Genomic DNA, 24,554 nt, shown 5'->3' with positions numbered 1-24,554 from the left:
AAGTCTACACAATATAGTCAATGGTCCAAGTCCACACAATATAGTCAATGGTCCAAGTCTACACACTATAGTCAATGGTCTAAGTCTACACAATATAGTCAATGTCCAAGTCTACTCAATATAGTCAATGGACCAAGTCTACACACTATAGTCAATGGTCCAAGTCTACACACTATAGTCAATGGTCCAAGTCTACACACTATAGTGAATGGTCCAAGTCTACACACTATAGTCAATGGTCCAAGTCTACACATTATAGTCAATGGTCCAAGTCTACACAATATAGTCAATGGTCCAAGTCTACACACTATAGTCAATGCTCCAAGTCTACACAATATAGTCAATGGTCCAAGTCTACACACTATAGTCAATGGTCCAAGTCTACACACTATAGTCAATGGTCCAAGTCTACACACTATAGTCAATGGACCAAGTCTACACACTATAGTCAATGGTCCAAGTCTACACACTATAGTCAATAGTCCAAGTCTACACACTATAGTCAATGGTCCAAGTCTACACACTATAGTCAATGGTCCAAATCTACACACTATAGTCAATGGTCCAAGTCTACACACTATAGTCAATGGTCCAAGTCTACACACTATAGTCAATAGTCCAAGTCTACACACTATAGTCAATGGTCCAAGTCTACACACTATAGTCAATGGTCCAAATCTACACACTATAGTCAATGGTCCAAGTCTACACACTATAGTCAATGGTCCAAGTCTACACAATATAGTCAATGGTCCAAGTCTACACACTATAGTCAATGGTCCAAGTCTACACACTATAGTCAATGATCCAAGTCTACACACTATAGTCAATGGTCCAAGTCTACACAATATAGTCAATGGTCCAAGTCTACACAATATAGTCAATGGACCAAGTCTACACACTATAGTCAATGGTCCAAGTCTACACACTATAGTCAATGGTCAAAGTCTACACAATATAGTCAATGGTCCAAGTCTACACAATATAGTCAATGGTCCAAGTCTACACACTATAGTCATTGGTCAAAGTTTACTCAGTATAGTCAATGGTCCAAGTCTGCACACTATAGTCAATCGTCCAAGTCTACACAATAAAGTCAATGGTCCAAGTCTACACACTATAGTCAATGGTCCAAGTCTACACAATATAGTCAATGGTCCAAGTCTACACAATATAGTCAATGGTCTAAGTCTACACAATATAGTCAATGTCCAAGTCTACTCAATATAGTCAATGGACCAAGTCTACACACTATAGTCAATGGTCCAAGTCTACACACTATAGTCAATGGTCCAAGTCTACACACTATAGTGAATGGTCCAAGTCTACACACTATAGTCAATGGTCCAAGTCTACACATTATAGTCAATGGTCCAAGTCTACACAATATAGTCAATGGTCCAAGTCTACACACTATAGTCAATGCTCCAAGTCTACACAATATAGTCAATGGTCCAAGTCTACACACTATAGTCAATGGTCCAAGTCTACACACTATAGTCAATGGTCCAAGTCTACACACTATAGTCAATGGTCCAAGTCTACACACTATAGTCAATGGTCCAAGTCTACACACTATAGTCAATGGTCCAAGTCTACACACTATAGTCAATGGTCAAAGTTTACTCAGTATAGTCAATGGTCCAAGTCTACACAATATAGTCAATGGTCCAAGTCTGCACACTATAGTCAATGGTCCAGGTCTACACAATATAGTCAATGGTCCAAGTCTACACACTATAATCAATGGTCCAATTCTACACACTATAGTCAATAGTCCATTAGTCTACTCAATATAGTCAATAGTCAGAAGTCAAAGGTCCAAGACCACACACAAAAGCCAATGGGTCCAAGTCTACACAATATAGTCAATGGTCCGAGTTTACACAATATAGTCAATGGTCCAAGTCTACACAATACAGTCAATAGTCCAAGTCTACACACTTTAGTCAATAGTCCAAGTCTACACAATATAGTCAATGGTCCAAGTCTACACACTATAGTCAATAGTCCAAGTCTACACACTATAGTCAATAGTCCAAGTCTACACAATATAGTCAATAGTCCAAGTCTACACACTATAGTCAATAGTCCAAGTCTACACACTATAGTCAATAGTCCAAGTCTACACACTATAGTCAATAGTCCAAGTCTACACAATATAGTCAATAGTCCAAGTCTACACAATATAGTCAATAGTCCAAGTCTACACAATATAGTCAATAGTCCAAGTCTACACAATATAGTCAATAGTCCAAGTCTACACAATATAGTCAATAGTCCAAGTCTACACAATATAGTCAATAGTCCAAGTCTACACAATATAGTCAATGGTCCAAGTCTACACACTATAGTCAATAGTCCAAGTCTACACAATATAGTCAATAGTCCAAGTCTACACACTATAGTCAATAGTCCAAGTCTACACACTATAGTCAATAGTCCAAGTCTACACAATATAGTCAATGGTCCGAGTTTACACAATATAGTCAATGGTCCAAGTCTACACAATACAGTCAATAGTCCAAGTCTACACACTTTAGTCAATAGTCCAAGTCTACACAATATAGTCAATGGTCCAAGTCTACACACTATAGTCAATGGGCTAAGTCTACACACTTTAGTCAACAGTCCAAGTCAACACAATATAGTCTATGGTCCAAGTCTACACAATATAGGCAACGGTCCAAGTCTACACAATATAGGCAACGGTCCAAGTCTACACAATATAGTCAATGGTCCAAGTCTACACAATATAGTCAATGGTCCAAGTCTACACAATATAGTCAATGGTCCAAGTCTACACACTATAGTCAATGGTCCAAGTCTACACACTATAGTCAATGGTTCAAGTCTACACACTGTAGTCAACGGTCCAAGTCTACACACTACAAACATGTTTAGTCAATGGTCAAAATCTTCACACTATAGTCAATGGTCCAATTCGACACACTAAAGTCAATTGTCCAAGTCTACACAATAAAGTCATTGGTCCAAGTCTACACACTATAGTCAACGGTCAAAATCGACACAATATGGTCAATGGTCCAAGTCTACACACAAAAGTCAATGTTCCAAGTCTACACAATATATTCAATCGTCCAAGTCTACACACAAAAGTCAATGATCAAAGTCTACACAATATAGTCAAAGGTCCAAGTCTACACATTATAGTCAAAAGGGCTATGGCAACACAATATAGTCAATGATCCAAGTCTACACAATATAGTCAAAGGGTCTGAGTCTACACAATATAGTCAAAGGGTCTGAGTCTACACAATATAGTCAAAGGGTCTGAGTCTACACACTATAGTCAATGGTCCAAGTCTACACACTATAGTCAATGGTCCAAGTCTACACACAAAAATCAATGGTCCAAGTCTACACACAAAGGTCAATGGTCTACATAATATAGTCAAAGGGTCTGAGTCTATACAATATAGTCAATGGTCCAATATTACACACTATAGTCCATGGGTCTGAGTCTCAACAATAAAGTCAATGGTCCAACTTCCACACAATATAGTCAATGGTCCATGTCTACACAATATAGTCAATGGTCCATGTCTACACAATATTGTCAATGGTCCAAGCCTACACACTATAGTCAATGGTCCAAGTCTACACAATATAGTCAATGGTCCAAGTCTACACAATATAGTCAATGGTCCAAGTCTACACAATATAGTCAATGGTCCAAGTCTACACAATATAGTCAATGGTCCAAGTCTACACAATATAGTCAAAGGGTCTGAGTCTACACAATATAGCCAAATGTTCAAGTCTACACAATATAGTCAATGGTCCAAGTCTTCACAATAGAGTCAATGGTCCAAGTCTACACACAAAAGTCAAAGGTCGAAGTCTACACAATATAGTCAAAGGGGCTGAGTCTACACAAAATTGTCAATGGGTCTGAGTTTACACAATATAGTCAATGGGTCTAAGTCTACACAATATAGACAATGGGTCTGAGTCTGGACAATAAAGTCAATTGGTCAGAATCTACACTAGTCAATGGGTCTGAGTCTACACAATATAGTCCATGGGTCTGAGTCTACACAATATAGTCAATGGGTCTGAGTCTACACAATATAGACAATGGGTCTGAGTCTGGACAATAAAGTCAATGGGTCAGAATCTACACTAGTCAATGGTCTAAGTCTACACAATATAGTCTTTGGGTCTGAGTCTACACAATATAGTTAATGGGTCTGAGTCTGGACAATAAAGTCAATGGGTCAGAATCTACACTAGTCAATGGGTCTGAGTCTACACAATATAGTCAATGGGTCTGAGTCTACACAATATAGTCCATGGGTCCAAGTCTATATTATATAGCCAATTGGAGAATCTTCAGTCTAGAGTCTACGCAATTAATTCAATGGGAGAATGCAAAACCAATACTTTGTCCAAGAAGTAATTGCATTGAAAGAAAGTGATGGTTAGCATTTTCCTCCAAGATCAATTTTAATACTGCTTTTAGCTGGACTATAAGGAGAGCTATACTACTCACCCGAGCATCGGCGCTGGCGTCACACCTTGGTTAAGGTTTTGCATGCAAGCACACATAGATTAAAATCTCAGCAACTACTTGAGGTATTGCATTGAGACATTATACAATGGTACTCAACCATCCAAACTTCTTAATTAACCAAGTTAGATAACTCTAGTTTGCATTTAATGCAAATAATAATTATTTGACTTAGAAATTCTGGTTACGGTTTTGCGTGCAAGCACACATAGGTTAATAATTGCATGGGTACTTGATACAATGGTACTCAACCATCCAACCTACTTAATTAAGTTAATAACTTAATTAAGTTAGAAAACTCTAGTTTGCATTCAATGCAAATAATTGCCCTTTATTGTTTGACTTAGATATTCTGGTTAAGGTTGCTGCAAGCACACATAGGTTAATAATTGCATGGATACTTGATACAATGGTACTCAACCATCCAACCTACTTAATTAAGTTAATTAATTAATTAAGTTAGAAAACTCTAGTTTGCATTCAATGCAAATCATTGCCCTTTATTGTTTGACTTAGATATTCTGGTTAAGATTTTGCGTGTAAGCACTTGACCATCCAACCTACTTAAATAACCAAGTAAAATAACTCTAGTTTGCATTTAATGCAAAATAATTGCTCTTTATTAATCGACTTAGAAATTCTGGTTAATAAGGTTTTGCATGTAACTACATTTAAGTCAATATCTCAGCCAATACATCATGTATTGCATTGAAACTTTACACGCAGGCTCCCAACAATTTGACATTCTTATTTAATCAAGTAAGATAACTATATCTTTCATATAATATTATTTTTGCCCCGTTATTATGCGACTTAGAAATTCCAGTTAAGGTCTTGCATGTTAGCACACAAAGGATAATATCTCAGCAACTACTTGATGTATTGCATTGAGACTTTATACAATGGTTTTCAACCACCCAACCTAATTGAATAACCAAGTTAGATAACTTTATTTTGCAAATAATGACCCTTTATTATAACACTTAAAATTTCTACTTAAATTTTTGCATGTAACCTGAAATCATTGAAATCTAATCTACCGGTAACAGTGATCCATGCATGTTTCGCCTAAACTGTTCCATCCTTACACTGAAAAGCGGGGGAATAGTCGAGGGCACTGTCTCTGTGACAGCTCTTAGTTTTTATCATTGTCTTCTTGAACAAAATATTTGCAGTGCAAGATAGGTTTTAAAACGTTACCTGAGCAGTACTCATAGTTTTAATTTGTAAGCATTAAGTTTGAGGCGATGAGGATTTCATCATGGCTATAGAAATCTAAAATTCAGCATCTTGTAAAGTGAACAAATCTAAACTATCTATTTTTCTCTTAACCTTTTTTACTGCAGGCACTGCAGAGGGCTACAATTGTGTCACTGTAAGTATGTTTTATTAATATAAAAAAAATTAGACTTCACTCTGTATCCATTTCAACTACCGTAATCACTCTGTTGTCTTCACTTAATTATGATCATCATTATGCCATGTTGAACCTGGTGTACTATATAGGTTAATGCTAAAAGATTTTTAGTTTTTTAAATATGCAATATCCTTTCCGCTACCATAGCCGCCTAATGCAGACCCACAATTCGGGTGTCCCCATTACCTCTATCATACACCAGCGAACTACCACAGCAGTGTAAACCGTACTCAAATTTTCAGCTTCTGAATACCACTATCGTACAGCGTGGGATTACCGCTTATTTTTATAATCTTGTACATGTTTTGCTAAAAGCAGAGACTTAAATCTCCCGATTAAAATGCGTTAGCAATTAGGTAAAATGTTTATCAATTTCGAAACAGTATAAATTTATAACACAATTAAAGAAATTAATTACAAACATTATTTAGTACATAAAATTATATAACATAACACCCTTATAAATCAAGTTTGCATTTCACGAATTAGTGACATATACATTATCCCTAATTAGGTAATGTTCTAGTGAAAATGTACATTTTTCCTTTTACTTAAACCCTTTGATAGACACATTTATACAATAAAATGCATTTTATTGGTTTTATTATGTAACGGCAATTAAAATATTCACTTATTAATATATATGACATTTCGGCATAACTACGCTCTGGTTGACTTCGGAAAAATACAAAACTCTCATTAATACACTACGGATATGATGAATTTTGAACAAATGTAGGAATAACCGTAGACGTGTGTTGTAGTAATTTTATTGAAGACAATCATCAGTAGGTAAACACACATGCAAAACAGCGCAATGGTAATCCTGTGATATGTAGGTTGTGGTATTTTTCATCTTCGGTATTGGCTACTTTTTAATGTTTATAAAACTACTATAGGCGAGTTTTGTAGATAGGAATTACTTCTTTGAACAATTTGTTAAGTACATAATAAGGATAATATTATGCATTAATACACTCTGGTAGTTCTAGTACAAACATTTCAGGTATATGTATTTCAAAATTGCCGGAGACGTTTAATGTTATGATCAATCTTGGAATTATACCACGTGTGCATGCATAGATACACTATGGCAGTTTTAACTTTTGTAGTAACTCGATATTTATGTCTGTTGTTTTCCTCATAAATACACTACGGCTATTATTTGATATTTCTCAAACAGCAATTTTGTACTACAGTAGTAGAAAAAGGTTTTCCAAAATATTTCAAAAGTATAATGCTTAAAAAGATGTTTGTAAGGCAACGTTGCGAAATGTTTTTATAATTTCAATCATATTATGCATGTGTATGCTTGAATCGGAGTAAATTGAAAAAATCCACATAAACACTCTCTGGAATGCCATGTGTGGCTAAACCATGTATGTATAAATACGCTATTTTAGCCGTGCTTAATTTTAATGCACGCATCACATTATCACAGTTTTCCAGGCACGTGTCATTCTATGTAAAATTCAGTAATAAAACAAAAAGTGAAAGTTATGATTTAAGAAGTGGTGTAACAATGTTTGTGTCTCTAGTTCATTGTTGTTTGGGTCCTTGACGTGTACACCTTAACAGGGCCTATTTTTTACTGTTCAACTAATGGGCTTGTCCCTGTAGTATTCATTATATTATACATATTTTTGTTTATTTTAGTATTTATACATGCATAGAGCGATTACAAAACAATATGTTTTTCATCAAATAAATCAGAAAGGAATTAAAATAACAATTCTCTATCATGATATTTTACACACATGTTCATTCATTTCCTATATAAATGTATACTTATAGGACTAAAATCCAAATACGGATTCACAATTCATTCATACATCAAGGTTATAAAATGTATAGATCAATTATATACATCATAGGAACTTGAGGAATACATAGGGATAAAATTAAACACGACGAAAATCAATAATGATCATACTTTTTCTCCAATCAACAAAGAACACATGTACATAATTATATAATAGAAAAACATAGACCAAAACATAAATCAAAGAATTTGGCTGTAACTATTTTATTGCTAAAAATATCGCAAGATTTGTCACGGGAAACAACACCAGTATAATCACAGCATGCGATTAACGAAACGGCAACAGAGTCTAGTGGAGTTTCTGGTGCAATGCAATATCATCGGTCTGTAAAAAGAAATCACATATTGATGAATATTTGTTATAAAGACACATTGTTAGCGACAATTGCACTGTATATGTGTAATTTCGAAAAATATGTCCTCATTTTAAGCATGAAATGTTTAATTCTATAAAAAAAACATTAAAACAAACATTATTCGTCCCTTTAGGAACAAAATGTTGACACCTGAACAACATTTTGTTATGATTATTTCATCAATACTATATTGAAAATTTATTTTAATACATGATTGATCTAAACGGCGCTTTCTTGTACTAGCTAGACTCTGAAATTCAAGATGTGCCATTAAACAGAAGAAATAATTTAATGTATGCATTTTCATGAACTTCAGAGGCCATTCATTGTTTCGATTTAAGGGTAATTTCAAACTGCAATTATAAAAACAAAACATATTATTGAAAATGTTTAGGATACATGAGTTGTTGTTTTTCGTTGCTCTGTGTTTCTGGAGCCATAGTCTTGTTGGACTTGACCTCCATTCGGCCTTTCCTAGAGGTAATGCCACGATACGAAATAAAACATTCCCTTAAATAAAATAACATTTCATTGGAGTTTTATTTTATAAACATTAGAATTATACTCATGCAAGCTGACTCTGCACTGCACATTGCCAAAGAGGTCAAGTTAAAATATGTCGCTTGTTTGTTTGGATTTCCTTATACGTGTGCTATTCCCGCCGATAAGTTGTTCTGCAACCTAAAAACAGAAACATAAAACACTAAACAGCTGATTGATTTTAAAAGATGCTGTTCATGTTTCATTTTGGTGGTACATGCAACGATCAATATGTTATTAAACCTGATTATGGTTACTATTTAACATTCTACAGCATGTTTGTAATATACTGTAAAAAAGTATTACCATTCTCTCAAACAGCTTATAGGTAGCCGGAGGGTTGAAGCTTTATACATGATGAATCACAAGCGAGATGTCCACGGCAAACCACACACATTAGGTCCACAAATAAGCACTTTGTGTTGGTACACTGTAAATGTTCACTGTCTACAACACCCATGTTCTTTTTTAATTATAAAATTACTTTGATGCATGTTTTTCCCACTTTCCTTTTGTATTTACTTCTTCCGCCAAAACCTTGTTCTGTCGGCTATTTATTATAGGATTGAAACATGTCATCGGGTTGCACACATGTTTTGATTATTCCCATGCAGTGGACATAAGCTTCCGGTCCGCAATATTTCATGCCAGGTGTTCCCCTCTGCTGAGCATCCTAACTTTGCCATCTCTTTTCGTGGACTGATTTTGCGATTGACCAATATGTCCTTCCGGTGTTTAATGCGTGACACGAAAGTATAGATTTTTTCCAAACGCCAGAGGAACTGATGTTTTAAACTTGTCGGCAAATACAACATGATCATCTTGTGATGTTTTCCTTCAGTTCTCTACAACTGTTTGAGTCAACCCTTCTTCTATCTTTCGACTTAAGTACGCCTGGTAATTCCTGAGATACCCCATGACACACGGAGCACCAACGATTCTTGAATGGTGACCGTGACCTTTGATCATTGTTTCATAGACAGATATGTATTGGTGCATGTTGTATTAAGTAATTGTTTCGTGTTAACTCTCAAACTAAAGAACCCCGTTTTCAGAATCCCGAGCTAGCTTCATTACACAGCTTATCTGATTGGACGGCTAAAAACAGACTTGTAACCAGCTGATCTAACTGAATGGATTAGGTGGCGCTCTGAGTCACGTGATACAGACTTATGAATGAAGCATAGTATCAAAGCACTAAAGGTACTGATTCCTAAACATCTCCCCCTTTTAAGAAAGCAATATGCTTTAAAAAAAAAAAAAAAAAAATATCACCCTATTACCGCAGATATAAAACTAACACATAACCAAACTAATTGAACATTGGTGAACAATTATCAACTAAAATAACTCTTAACTAATTAGTGCCTAATCACTTCTTATAGCTAATACAGGGCTGTCAAATCTTTATCAGTTTCTTTTGAAATCAGATTTGAAATGCACATGCTAAAAAATGTGCTGGAATATATGTAAAACAAATTACTTGATAAAACTTGATAACAACCCTGTTTACAGATTTCAAATGATCTTAGCCACTAAGATTGTAGATCTCGAAGTCACTGTATTTCTTTGGCTTCATGATCTGACGTCCGCTCCTTGTGACGACTGGTGAAGACGGACTGGATTTGTTGGGGCTATGCTCCTGAAACCCCAAATTTGGCACTGGAGTATCACAGTGTCCATTCGCGTTCTGATCGGGCACCGGAGTATCACGGTGTCCATATGTAATCGGATTAGGCACTGGCCGGGCACAGCGTCCATTTTCACTGCCTACTGGAATCACACGCGTTGCATCATCACTGATTTCCCCATCGAGGGGCACACTTGGAACATTAATTAATGATTTATGCACTCGCGTAACTGGATCTTCTTCTGTTCGCGAAGTCAGTTGTAGATGTCTGCGGTTTCTGCGAAGCGTCCCTGTTGCTGTTGTCACCTGGTATGATCGATGGTCTGGGTCCCCACCAGTAACGATTCCTGTAGTTTTCCAGGATTTGTCATGGCCTGTACGCATCCTGACTGCATCACCCGGTTGAAGTTCTGGCAGCGGTTTTGACTGAGATGCTGCAAAATCATGATTAATTCTTGTTCGTTCCTTATATCTGGCATCCCGGAGTCTCATTTCATCTCTCTCTATCCAATCTGGAGTAAGTTTCTCTGGCAAGGCAGGTAAAAGTGTCCTTATTTTTCTGCCCATCATCATTTCTGCTGGACTTAACCCGGTTGCCTCAATTTCAGTAGCTCGATACTCCATTAGCGCAGCAAATATGTCACTCTGACGCAGAATTCTCTTTGCAATTTTGACTGCGCTTTCCGCCTCTCCGTTAGCTTGCGGAAAACATGGACTAGAGAATGTTTGCTTGAATTTGTACTCTTGAGCAAAGTTCTTGAAGGCTGTCGATGTAAACTGAGTACCATTATCAGACACAAGCTCCTCCGGTATTCCCCAGCGGGCAAACATGTTCTTCATTTTACCGATGACTAGCTCACTGGTGATTTTCTCTAGGTATGAGAGTTCAATGAACCTAGAATAGTAGTCTGTTACAACCAGATAATGTTTGTTGCTGATCTCACAGAGGTCGGCCGCAATCCTTTGCCAGGGTCGGCTTGGCAATGGCGTTACCATCAACGGTTCCTTCACCTGAGCTGGTCTGTGTTCTTGACAAAACTGACACGTTTCGATCTTGCTCTTAATGTCTTTAGCTATTCCTGGCCACCATACTGATGATTGGGCTCTTGCTCTACACTTGTTAAGACCCAGATGGCCTTCATGAATGCTAGCTAGCACTTCTGTTCTCAGTTCTTCTGGTATCACTATCCTGTCTCTGTACAACAACAGTCCCTGAGAAACCGAAAGTTCACTACGTGAAGCAAACATGTCTTTCAAATTTTTGGATACACTGTTCATGTATTCTGGCCATCCATAGCGGGTAAAGTTCATGGCTTCTTGAATAATTGTATCATTCTCTGTGGCATTTCTGATTTCTTCGAGTCGTTTGTCTGCCACCGGGCGTAATGCCTCAACATTGATCGCAAAACACTCTATCTCATTCACAAATTCATAATTTTCATTGCTCACTGGGCATCTTGACAGAGTGTCCGGCACAACAAGATCCTTTCCCGGCACATGTTCAGCGATTAAACTATAACCTCTCAGTCTCATCAACATTCTTTGGCACCTCAATGGACAATTATTTAGGTCTTGAGAGTTCAAAAGTGGCACTAGTGGTTTGTGATCTGTTAACAGTTTGAATGATTCAAGGCCTACCAGATACCTAGCAAATTTTTCACAAGCCCACAAAGAAGCGAGACACTCTTTTTCTATCTGTGCGTATTTCTTTTCAGTTTCTGTCAGTTTACGTGAACAGAATGCTACAGGCTTAAGCTGTCCATTTCCATCTACATCTTGGAATAACGCTCCACCTAGCCCGTAAGAACTGGCGTCTGCACTCACTACCACTGATTTTCTGAGGTCATAGTAAGTTAATGTCTCTGCATTAGTCACGAGCTCTTTCACTTGTCTGAATGCGTTTTCCTGCACTGAATCCCATGTCCAGGCAGCTGTCCCTTTTAAGTGATCTGTCATTGGTCTGATCACACTCGCCAAGTTTGGAATGAATCTGCCCAGATAGTTTACCATTCCAATTACTCTTCGAAGTTCTTTCACATTTGATGGTGCAACCATGTCTCTAATTGCTGTAACACGATTGGCACTAGGTTGGATTCCATCACTTGATATATGATGACCAAAGTAATCAATGCTCTCTTTACGGAACTCACACTTATCTTTGTTCAATTTCAGCCCAGAGTCTTGAATCTTACGCAATGCCATTTCTAAGTGTTTATCATGTTCTTTGACATTTTTGCCATGCACCAAAATGTCATCTATTATGACTTCAACACCATCCAAATCTCTGAGAATGTCTGTCATTTTTCTTTGGAAAATTTCTGGCGCAGATGTTATCCCAAATGGAACACGTTTGAAACAATAACGACCCATTGGCGTAATAAAGGTTGTTAACAAACAGCTTTCCTGGTCCAATGGAATTTGGTAGAATCCACTAGAGGCATCCAATTTTGAAAACACTTTGGACCCACTTAGCTTCGGAGAAATGTCATCCAAATTTGGTAGCATATAATGTTCCCGTTTCACCGAATCATTGAGATTTTTCATATCTACACATATCCGAATGTTCCCATTGGCTTTTCTGACTGGTACCATTGGAGCGCACCAGTCTGTTGGCTGTGTAACTTTTTGAATTATTCCTTCAGATTCAAGTTTGTTCAGTTCTGCTTCCACCTTTTCCATCAATGGAAACGGAACTCTCCGTGCAGTTGTAAGGCAGTACGGTTTTGCATCCTTTTTCAGCTCTATTTTAACTGGCTCACACTTAACCAGACCGAAAGACCCATAGATACCTTCATCAACCTCAATTTCCTCAACTTTCTGAATTACTCCCATTTGCCCTGCAACTGCGCGTCCTAACAGATTGGTTCCTCTCATGCCCTTGACAACATGCACTGTAAAGTCAAACCACTGACCTTTGAACTTGGTCTTTGCTCTGAACATGCCTATACAATCCAGTTTCCCACCCGGTCCTATGAGCACTGCTTGTTGTGGCATGAGATCAGGTTGTCTCGAAAGCTTGCAAAATGTGTCATGGCTCATTACGGATGTATCCGCTCCGGAATCTATTTTGAATTTTACATCTTTTCCATGAATTTTCAAATTTACTGTCCACGGTGGTGAGTTATCACAACAGTTTGTCACTGAACCGAGGAACATTGTGTCCTCTTCATGCACTTCATGTACGGATTTCTTCTTCCTACAACATACTGCGAAATGATTGAAGCCGTGGCAGTTTCTGCACTTTTTCCCTTTTGCAAAACAGTTATCCCTAGCATGGTACCGATTACACTTGTAACACAGACTTCCTTTCTGCGGACCACTAGCGTACTGTGCAGGTCTAGATCCCTGTGTATCTCTAAATGTTCCATACTTTCTGTTTGTCGGTTGATTTTTTGTAGGGGGTTTCTTAGCCTTTACTGCATCAACCAGTTTTGACGACATTTGGTCTTTAATCTGAGATTTGACAAGCTCATTCTGTCTAGCCAATTCGATTGCTTTATCAAGAGTCAAGTCTGATTTCAATTGTAGTCTTTCAGATAGCTTTTTATCAAGTATTCCAATGACTAACCTGTCTCTGATTTCCTCATTTTTATCCGTGAAATCACAGTGCTCCGCAATTTCGTAGAGTTCGCGCACGAAAGTTTCCACATTTTCGCCCTCTTTCTGCATCCGCAAGTGGAATTTTGCACGTTCGTGAATAATATTCCGTTTTGGCACAAAGTATTTCTCAAATTTGCCCAACACAGTTTCATAATCCGTATCTTCTTCCCCCTCTTCGAACTCGAAAGTTTTCACAATGTGCTCAGCCTCCTTCCCCATGGAGTACACGAGCACGCTGACTTGAACTTCTCCATCGTCTTTATGCAGCTTCGTTGCCATCCGGAAACGTGAGAATCTCTGTTTCCAGTCAGGCCACTCTACTGGGTTGGCGAGGTTGAAGCTCTCTGGAGGATTCAAGCGAAGCATCTTCGTTAATTTTTCGATTTTCGGCGTGAAAGTTCGTCAGACTTCTGACACCATGTTTCGTGTTAACTCTCAAACTAAAGAACCCCGTTTTCAGAATCCCGAGCTAGCTTCATTACACAGCTTATCTGATTGGACGGCTAAAAACAGACTTGTAACCAGCTGATCTAACTGAATGGATTAGGTGGCGCTCTGAGTCACGTGATACAGACTTATGAATGAAGCATAGTATCAAAGCACTAAAGGTACTGATTCCTAAACAGTAATGCTCCTTTCCCATACAACATTCATAACAGGGGTCACTGTGGTACCAACCTTGATGCGACCTTGTGATATTTGTCCGGTTGGTTTATTGTCTATTGCAGTGGTTTTCATGGCAACTGTGACAGCTATTTTGTAATGGATGTTCTGTTGATATATTTGCAGTCACTATGGTTTCCATGATAACTTTAAAGCGATCACGTAATAGATGTCCGGTTGGATTTATAAGAAAGTTATAGCATATATGTCAACAGTTTTAAAAGGAAGCGTAACTAGCATTAAATGACCTTCAAAGGCAACGTCGCCTTTGAAATGGGTTGTGTTATGTTGATTACGTATTATGTTTATACAGGAAATACCGCTGCGTAGTTTTGCATACTTCTAGATTCAAGAACACTACCAAAGTGCACTTAAGTGACTGATTTAGTTTAATTCAAACATGAAATGTCTACCTTATCGAAGTTAACACGCAGTCCGTAAAACAAATATCACAGTAATACCACTGCGCAGTTTTGTTCTTTCTTAAATTTAACAGTGATACCACAGCGTACTTCTGATACAAGAGGAAAAGCATAAGAATGCGGTTTTATTAAAGCAAATTTACAAATGCCAGAGGCGAATAATGTTGAATGACGATTTTTAAAGAAATACCGTTGCTTATTTTTGCATGGTTATTATATTTGAAAGAAATTCCGTAGTGTAGTAACTGTTTCTAAAACAAAGTACCATAGCGTATTAATGCTGTTTTTAAAATTCACAATCCTTCTTATTTCAATGAAAAACGTACCACATATTTGTGGAAAATGTGCATTTTGCGGCTGTGGAACTGGACGTACCTACTTTTTCGGTACGTTTCAGTCGTCTACAGTATTCCTACAGTAAAACAGTAGCGGTAACCAGCACCCTTGAAAAATTGGTCTGCATTAGGCAGCTACGGTAGCGCGTCGATGTACGGTAGCGGTATTCGAAAGGATATCATGTTTATGTCATTTCACTTACAATGATAAAAGCAAAAAGAACAAGCATATGATTTGTTACCCATCATTGGGTCAAAGGTCAAGGTCACAGTGACCTTGAGGGCAAAGAGCTTGTCTGTGTCATAACTTGACAATGCCTGCACCTATGACCCTCAAACTTGACATTTAGGTTGGGGGTGGCTAGTTGATGACCCCTATGTATTTTTGTCCAATTGTCCATATATTTCTGACAACATGGCACTCAGTGGGGGGGGGGGGGGGGGGGGGAGGGCATAATGTTTGACAAACATCTTTTGTTTTCTAAAGATTCACAAAACTAATCATGATGTATGTTTATTTAGCTTCATTAATATACAAACAGTATTATTTTTATATAATATCAGTTGACTGGTTTGAACTGTGAGGCTGTATCTCCTGGAATTGCATGCAGGAAATCCATACTCCATGAGACCACAGTTAAAAAAGTGTATCACAGATCTGACCCCAATTTCTCGAAATTCTTAAGCTTAACTGAGGCTTAAGTTGCTTATTATACCCCCGACAAACGAAGTTTGAAGGGGGTATATTGGAGTCACCCTGTGGTCGGTCGGTCGATCCGGGCCGTCAGTCGGTCCGTCGGTTTGTCGGTCAGTCCATTGCAATTTACCTTGTCAGGAGCATAACTTAAAAACTACTGGATGGAATTGATTTAAATGATAGAGCATAATGAGAGGAAGTGCAGTGTACAGTAACCATAACTCTATTCTTGCTTATTTCTGAGTTATGCTCTTTGTTACTTTTTCTTGTCCGGAGCATAACTTGAAAACTATTGGATGGAATTTAATAAAACTTCATACAGTGATAGATCATAATGAGAGGGAGTGCAGTGTACAGAACCATAATTCTATTTCAGCTAATTACAGAGTTACTGTCCTTTGTTACTTTTTCTTGTCCAGAGCATAACTTGAAAACTATTGGATGGAATTTAATAAAACTTCATACAGTGATAGATCATAATGAGAGGGAGTGCAGTGTACAGGAACCGCAAATCTATTTCAGCTAATTACAGAATTACTGCCCTTTGTTACCTTTTCTTGTCCGGAGCATAACTTGAAAACTATTGGATGGAATTTAATAAAACTTCATACAGTGATAGATCATAATGAGAGGAAGTGCAGTGTACAGGAACTGCAATTCTATTTCAGCTAATTATAGAGTTACTGCCTTTTGTTACTTTTTCTTGTCCGGAGCATTACTTGAAAACCATTGGATGGGAATTTAATAAAACTTCATACAGTGATAGATCATAATGAAATGAAGTGTAGTGTACATGAACCGTAATTCTATTTCAGCTAATTACAGATTTAATGCCCTTTGTTACTCTTTCTTGTCCGGAGCATAACTTGAAAACTATTGGATGGAATTTAATAAAACTTCATACCGTGATAGATCATAATGAGAGGGAGTGCAGTGTACAGAACCGCAATTCTATTTCAGCTAATTACAGAGTTACTGCTCTTTGTTACTTTTTCTTGTCCGGAGCATAACTTGAATACTATTGGATGGAATTTAATAAAACTTCATACAGTGATAGATCATAATGAGAGGAAGTGCAGTGTACAGGAACTGCAATTTTATTTCAGCCAATTACAGATCGAGTTACTGAACTTTGTTACTTTTTCTTGTCCGGAGCATAACTTGAAAACTATTGGATGGAATTTAATAAAACTTCAAACAGTGATAGATCATAATGAGAGGGAGTATAGTGTACATGAACCGCAATTCTATTTCAGCTAATTACAGAGTTACTGCCTTTTGTTACTTTTTCTTGTCCGGAGCATAACCTGAAAACTACCGGATAGAATGTAATAAAACTTTATACAATGGTACAGCACAATGAGAAGGAGTTCAGTGTGCATGAATCATTATACTATTATAGCAATTAACAGAGTTATTGCCTTTTTCTGTTGTTGTTTTTTGTCAATCTTTTGTCCGGACAGGAACTTGAAAACAACTAGATGGAATTTCATAAAACTTCATACAATGATAAATCATAATGAGAGGTGGTGTTCGGGGATATTAATCACCTTCAGTGATAGCTATAGTTTCAATTAGCCTAAATACATACTAAAAATGGCTTTTGTTAAATGAGAAATGTCTTATTGTCATAATCATTTAGAATATTCCTACATAATTTCTAAAAACTCTTAAAGAAGTAAATAATACGCATTTTATAGAACAATAAAAATAGTGAGATTAGCTTAATCCTGTTATAAGAGACTGGGGACCATCTGGTGTCTAGATGCTGTAAATAAATTGCATGAACTGATTTCAATTCAAGTGGACTGAGATGTTTTGTTAAAATGTGGACTCAGATGTTTTGTTAAAACGATAATTATTTGGAAAAGAAATAATGAAACCATCATAACAAATTCAGACATGCTCATACAGAAGTTCCAAAAAGAAATAAAAGTGATACAGTTGTAAAAATACCTTCATTTGTTTCAGGAGACGACAACTGAAGGCATCAAAACGACTTAGCCGCCAGTCAAGGTGGGTTTGACTCGAATGCCTTTTACTTGAGTTGTTAACTTTCTAAACATGTTTATTTAATCGACCAAAAAGTGGACTTTCTAAACATATCCGAAATTATTAAATTGGCCTGATAAATCTTTTATTTGTTAAGAATATTGGTCAAATTAGATAATAAACATTTGCAATTTACCATATAATGCATTATTTATTAAAATACTATAAAACACCAACAGGAAGTATGTTTAACTTTTTATGTCCCAGACAGTGGACTTATTACAATCACACCGTCCCTCCATCTGTCCGTTAGTCCAGCTCAACTTCTTTTGTCCAGCCTGTAACTTTCTTCTGTATGGACAGATTTCTTAAAGACTTGCCATATGTGTGTGGCATATAAAGACAATGTATCACGTTCAAGACCTGTGAGCTTACCTTCAAGGTTACACTTAGGTTTTGAATACTATGGAATGCTGCATATAAGGACATAGAGTATAGATGGGTGTGTCCAGGCTGTAACTTTCTCATGTATGGACATATTTTAAAATAACTTGTCTTAGACATACAAGATGATGTGTTCTGTGCAAGACCCTACATCTAAGGTCAAGGTCACACATAGTCTTTGAATACTATGGAATGCTGCAAATGAGACATAAAGTAAAGGTTAAGTCGTGTCTGGGCTTTAACTTTGTCATGTTTATGGACAGATTTTAAAATAACTTGCCACATGCAAACGACCAGCTATATCGGTGATACATACTGTCATGTGGTCTTGCGAGGATAACAGCCATATTGGTAAGACATAATGCCATATGGTATATCAAATGCACCAGCCACGTAAGTTAGACAATAATGCCATTTGGTTATGCGAAGGTACCAGACATGTTGGTATTAGACATAAAGCCATGACTGTGGACTTTTAAATGAATCAGCTATATTGGTTAGACAAAATAGATATTTAACTGCTATTTTCATCCTTTTTTTATGAATTGACATTGTTCAAGGTTCAACGTCACATTCAGGGCATTCATCACATACAGTGACTGCTTTTGTTCCTTCTGCATAATGTTAATAGTGGCTTAAAAGTATACCAATATTCAGAAGCATTTAAAACACAGTGGATGGTAAACCAGTGTTATAATATAGCATGTTTATGCTATACGAAGGTTATCCAAAATTTAGTGGTCTTCTATATAAGCCTACAACCCCTGACTCATGAAATGTCATTTGAGCAAAAGGTATTTATAGCTCCGACCAATACCTGAAGTAATAATAATTGTTTGTATTTGTCCTGTTTATTATCAATGTATTTCAGTCAACTATGTATCACGTACACTCCCCATATGCTAGCAGATTAAAGGTCTTTACAAAGTATATAGAATAAATGGGCACATTTTTCTTACAAATGCTGGTTGAATCTTGAGGTGACAAAAATCAAGGATCACAATGCCATTCACCAGGGAGGGAAAGTTGGGACAATTTGGGATTCTGTATGATGCTAAATCTTTTATGAATTCTCATCAATTCATAAAGAATAATTTTGCGACAAGAGAGCCAATAATTTAGACCTGTGACCTGCACTTCATACGTCTGCTGCCAATGCCGGATTATAGTGGTGTTCATGCAGTTTACCATAAGCCCCTTTTAAGTAATATATACTGTGTGCTAAGAAAGTTTCATGTTTAATACTTAGTATCAACTTCAGACTTATATATCCAATATATATTTGCTCTTTTGGTATGACCTTTGTACACTTTATCCAGTAAAAGTTGTATAAATGGCGTGTATTAGTGCACAGACATAACCTGGCTTTTTCCTTCACAATTGTGATGATAATGCTTTTCACAATCGATGACTTCTATCATATTATAAAGGCATACGCTCATGGTATATGTGATTTATATTTCAGAGCCCATGCATCCCAAGCTAAGACAACGACCAAGAAGAGAAAAAGGGTAGGAGATAATTCATGACCAAGCTAAAGCACACTATTTTCACTTTGTATTTGCCAATCGTATAGATAGTTCACCATATAAAACATACCTAAGTTTCTTATATTAATTTCATATACTGAAGCTGAACATGCAATAATTCTTTTGTCCAATTACAAATTATGTCAAGTTGCTGTGACAATTGTTATCACCAACATTTATATATTCACCAAGCATCAGAAGGGAGATTCCACTCCCAAGGCCAAGGCGCAGATTACATCAAAGGCTGAGACAGAGATTGCTTCAATTAGAACAGAGACCCCACGTTTAGTAACGGTATTTATCAAAAACAAATAGCACAGTAGCACATTCAGAAAGTATTTTTATTCAATAGCATAGATAAATTGTATTTGAAACCTTTAGTCTAGTTTAATTTAAACATATTTATTTTACAACGATTGTGAAAAAAGGTTTTACAACATTATTTTAATCACTCTCGTTGGCATGATTTTATGCAAGAGTGTGGTCTTGCCATGTGGAGGAAACAAGAGAATGCGAAAAAAAACACACTTGTCTGGCTTGGTGACCACAAACCAAACCCACATGCACCCAAGCCAGGAATTGAACCCGGGTCACCGAGATGTGAGTGGGCTAACCACTGCTCTTACTGGACAAACCTTAAAGCAGGTCACTATCACCATCTTCTTTAGCTGTGTTAGACCACAAAATAACTTGCAAAACATGATTATTATATGAACTCGATTTGTGATCAACATGTTCAGTAAATAGTTTTTATGAATGATAAATGATGATAACTGGAAAAAGAACTAAAGACTTGTTAATTATAAAATGCAAAATAATAAACTTTAGCATGTCATAAATGTAGACAGTAAGAAGTTCATGAAGATTGATAACAATATTAATGTTTGATGATCATAATTATATGCTGCTGCGATATTTGGGACCATGTCCCAATAAAATATTAAGGTGTTTTTAATTTTCTGTTATTCTACTTTTAAGTTATCTCTAACTGGTTTTCGAAGATTATTTATGTCTCATGTGTGACAAATTGTTTTTCTGTTACTCGTAATTTTTTTTTTAATAATCTTCTTTTGAACTTGTATTACATGTAAATACTATATGTAATACTATAGGATTTGGCAAGAGGGACTCGTACCAAGAAAATTATTCTTCCAAGCATGTTGTTTTTTATTAAAAATAAACTTTCATTTCCAGGCCTGTTCATTTAGTTGCCATACTGATGGGTTGGGTAAACCTCCTGTTGACGAGACCAGAAAACCACTGTACGGAGACGTGTTTGGTACAACAAGTGCCGAGTTTGAGGTAATTGGCTGGTGTGGTGTATTCAAGTGTGCCGCATTTACTAATTACACATCTTTAACCTTTTTATTACACATCTTTAACCTTTTTATTCATAAAAACCTTTAAAATGTGCTTTCAATAGGGTCTGGCAGACTGATAGTGTTAAGCATATAATAAATGATGTAATAAAACAACCCAAATATTTATATCAGTGGAGACTGTTTTCTTATTTGATTATTAATGTATTGAATAATAATATCAACTTTCTTACATAACATTTTCGTTATGCTGACAGGTGTAATACAGGTGAATAATATGCTCTTATAAAGATTCACAGTCATTGTAAAATGAATATGTTTGAACTAAACTGAAATAATTCAAACAGGATGGTATAGATCAGAGCCATTGGGGCGAGCTAAAAATAGAAAGTGAAGAAGAAAACAAGACGGAGACGGGTCCTGATGATACAGGCCTGGTCACTCATGCTGAGGGGTAAGTAGATAAAGAGTGGGTATGGCTGTCAGGGCTTCCTGTGATGCTTGTAAAGACATAAAATATATTTAAAACTAATATTTAAAACTGAAAACAGTCTGTGTATGTTTATAACTATTTTTTCAGGTTTGTAACCCTGAGTGGAATGTCATCAGTGCCTGTTGGCATGGAGACCCCAAGAATTATAAATGTGCACAGGATTGAGGACGCCATGGATCAGGGTGGAGAAACTCCAGTCCTCTACCAGGTTATCCCTGAGAAGAAAACTAGTGCTGGAGGGGCCATGATGGGCTCCACACATGTATATGATATGTCTGCGGTGAGTTTGGATGGATAATAGTAATCGAAGTCCCAATGTGTAGCTAAGTAACAGAGAGGGTGCGAGTTATGTGTGTCAAACTTCGGGTATTTTATTATAAAGGTCTAAAGAGTGATTATGTTAATGGACAGGTGTAGTTAAAAAAACAAACACTATTCATTCTGTAAAATATTTAATAATAAGGTAAGTTAAACAACATGGTAAATGAAACAAACTTACTTTGAAAAAATGGTCCAGAGTGATGTTAAACGATAAGTAGCTTAACCTTGACGCCATTAAATCTCACAAACAAATTTTAACTTGCAGGTCCCTGTTGGCGCAAAGATGCCCAGAGAAAAGGGTCCAACAGAGGTTATTGAGGTGGCCTTGAGATCGGAGGAGCTTCACCTTGACACGGTAGCCTTCAATACAGGCGAAGTACAACCAGACGCTCTGGAAACAACAGTCACATCAGGAGAAAGAGGACATCAGTGATATGGTGGCAGAACATGATGCCAAACAGAAGGTATGGGATGCACGTTTTTGCAAAGTTGTACAAAAATAAAACTATGCAGTTTCGGAAATTTATTTAAAATCCTATTTAGACATTTTGTGATTTCCTATTTTTCAATTGATTAAAATAATAATCCAACTCTTATATAATGGAATTACCTAAAAACAATCAACATTTTGCATATTAAAAATTCCATCAAATTTCTATTTCTGTAGTTATTTTGAAAATGGAATGGTTTTTTTTTTTTTAAATTAAATTTATTCAGTTGGTACCAGTATGTGAACAAAATAATCAATAATTTTTTTTCCTAAACTGAAAAAATAATGATTTTTTTTTTTTATCCTGATACTTAAATATTCTGTTTTTCAGAAACTGATGAGGAAAAAACAAGAAGAAAGTGGGAAAGCCGTGAAAAAAAAATACAAGGAGTTTACATTCTAGTTTTCATCCCCTGTGACCAATAACAAACATACTCCCAGTTTTCATTTATCAGTAACATTATAAATTTACAATGTATGTTGTAGATTAGTATCAATACTTGAAAATGTTATGTACATCCTCGTGTCATAGGAAACTCCATATAATTACCACATTGGAAACTCCGATTCATTTCCTCAGGAAATTCCATTCTTTGTTGATAAGTTCACACTAGTACGATTAATACAGGTGAATTTTTGCTGATGCAGGGACTGTCTACTTTCTGTTGTGAAATATTTTGTGGTGGTACACAAACTGTTATGAAATACTTGAGGTCATTTTCTGAAATTAGGCATGAACTCTAGGAACAATACACAGTTATAACATAACTTATATAACCATGTTTCTTGATTAAAATGCCATGTGTATTCAGATTTTTGTTAAAATGTATAATTCATTTTCAAAGCATTTGGTTTTTGTTGATGAACCCATTGGTAAAAACAATAAAGTCACCTTGAATAAACAATGGCAAATCAATTTTACCCCCCCCCCCCCCTATGAATGAGGGAGACATATTAATATTGTTGTCTCCAGTCAGTCGGTCAGTCACATGAATTGATTTTAAGATCAGTAGGTCAAAGGTCAAGGGCGCTGTGACCTTCAGGTGAAAACGATTTGTTGGGCTTGATAACTAAAGAACGCTTGGACCCAGTAACTTGGTATGCAAGTTGGTCATGACTGGGTCAAAGGTAAAGGTCGCGGTGACCATGAGGTGAAAAAAGATTTACTTTCACTTATGAACACCACCCAGGATCTTCACACTTACTATGCCTCTTGGTTATGACTAGTTCATGACACCTTTTGATTTTGGGATCAGTAGGTCAAAGGTCAATGTGACCTTGAGGTCAAGAACACTTGCATCGAGGAACTTTATACTTGGTACGCCAATTGGTCATGACTACATGTAGTTGCCTCAGTAGGTCAAAGCTCAAGGTGGCGTTGACCTTGAGGTGAAAAAAAAACACATTATATAAATATATACTTGACACGTCAGTTGGTCATAACTAGTAGATAACCCCTATTGATTAGATCAGTAGATCAAAGGTCAAGGTTGCAGTGACCTTTAAGCGAACAACAGTTTCCAAAAATAACTAAAGAATACTTGCACCAAGGAACTTTAATATAGTTCCTGATGACTAGTAGATTACAACGGTTGATTTTTGGATATGTAGGTCAAATGTCAAGATGACTTTGAGGTGAAAAAACAGCAGTTTCCGCTGAATAATTGGAGTATTTACCTTTGGTCATGCAAGTTGATGACCCCTATTGATTTTGGGATCAGTTTATCAAAGGTCATGGTTGCGGTATAGGTCACAGCGACCGTGAGTTTAAAAAAAACTGTTTCCGCGCAGTAACTCGAGGACGCTTGGACCAATGGACTTTATACTAGATATGCCAGTTGGTCACGACAAGCAGATGACCCCTTGATTTTCAGGCCAGTTAATCATAGGTCAGGGTGACCTTGAGGTAAAAATGGTTTCATCTGAATGATAAAAGAACGCTTGTAGATG

The 24,554-nt window shown here is 36.7% G+C and overlaps 1 protein-coding gene across 1 annotated transcript; it reads left to right on the top strand.

The window, feature by feature from the left end:
• The first annotated feature begins 3,965 nt into the window (after positions 1-3,965).
• Positions 3,966-23,509, top strand: LOC128221420 (splicing factor 3B subunit 2-like). The gene is made up of 10 exons (XM_052930032.1): positions 3,966-4,049; positions 5,881-5,909; positions 17,988-18,032; positions 19,918-19,963; positions 20,174-20,275; positions 21,176-21,283; positions 21,648-21,754; positions 21,881-22,073; positions 22,380-22,578; positions 22,936-23,509. The coding sequence occupies exons 1-9, from the start codon at positions 3,966-3,968 to the stop codon at positions 22,545-22,547; spliced, it is 882 nt and encodes a 293-aa protein (XP_052785992.1). The 3' UTR covers positions 22,548-22,578; positions 22,936-23,509.
• The last annotated feature ends 1,045 nt before the right edge of the window (positions 23,510-24,554 follow it).

Source organism: Mya arenaria, chromosome 16 (assembly GCF_026914265.1).
Source record: "Mya arenaria isolate MELC-2E11 chromosome 16, ASM2691426v1".
Classification (NCBI taxonomy): domain Eukaryota; kingdom Metazoa; phylum Mollusca; class Bivalvia; order Myida; family Myidae; genus Mya; species Mya arenaria.
This window is presented reverse-complemented; position numbering and strand designations above follow the sequence as displayed.

Excerpts from the sequence above, each read along its gene's own strand:
- LOC128221420 (XM_052930032.1), top strand. The coding sequence starts at position 3,966 with ATGGGTCTGAGTCTGGACAATAAAGTCAATTGGTCAGAATCTACACTA. Across the intron at positions 5,910-17,987 it reads AGGGCTACAATTGTGTCACT|GAGACGACAACTGAAGGCAT; the intron begins GTAAGTATGTTT and ends CATTTGTTTCAG. Across the intron at positions 20,276-21,175 it reads AGACCCCACGTTTAGTAACG|GCCTGTTCATTTAGTTGCCA; the intron begins GTATTTATCAAA and ends TTTCATTTCCAG.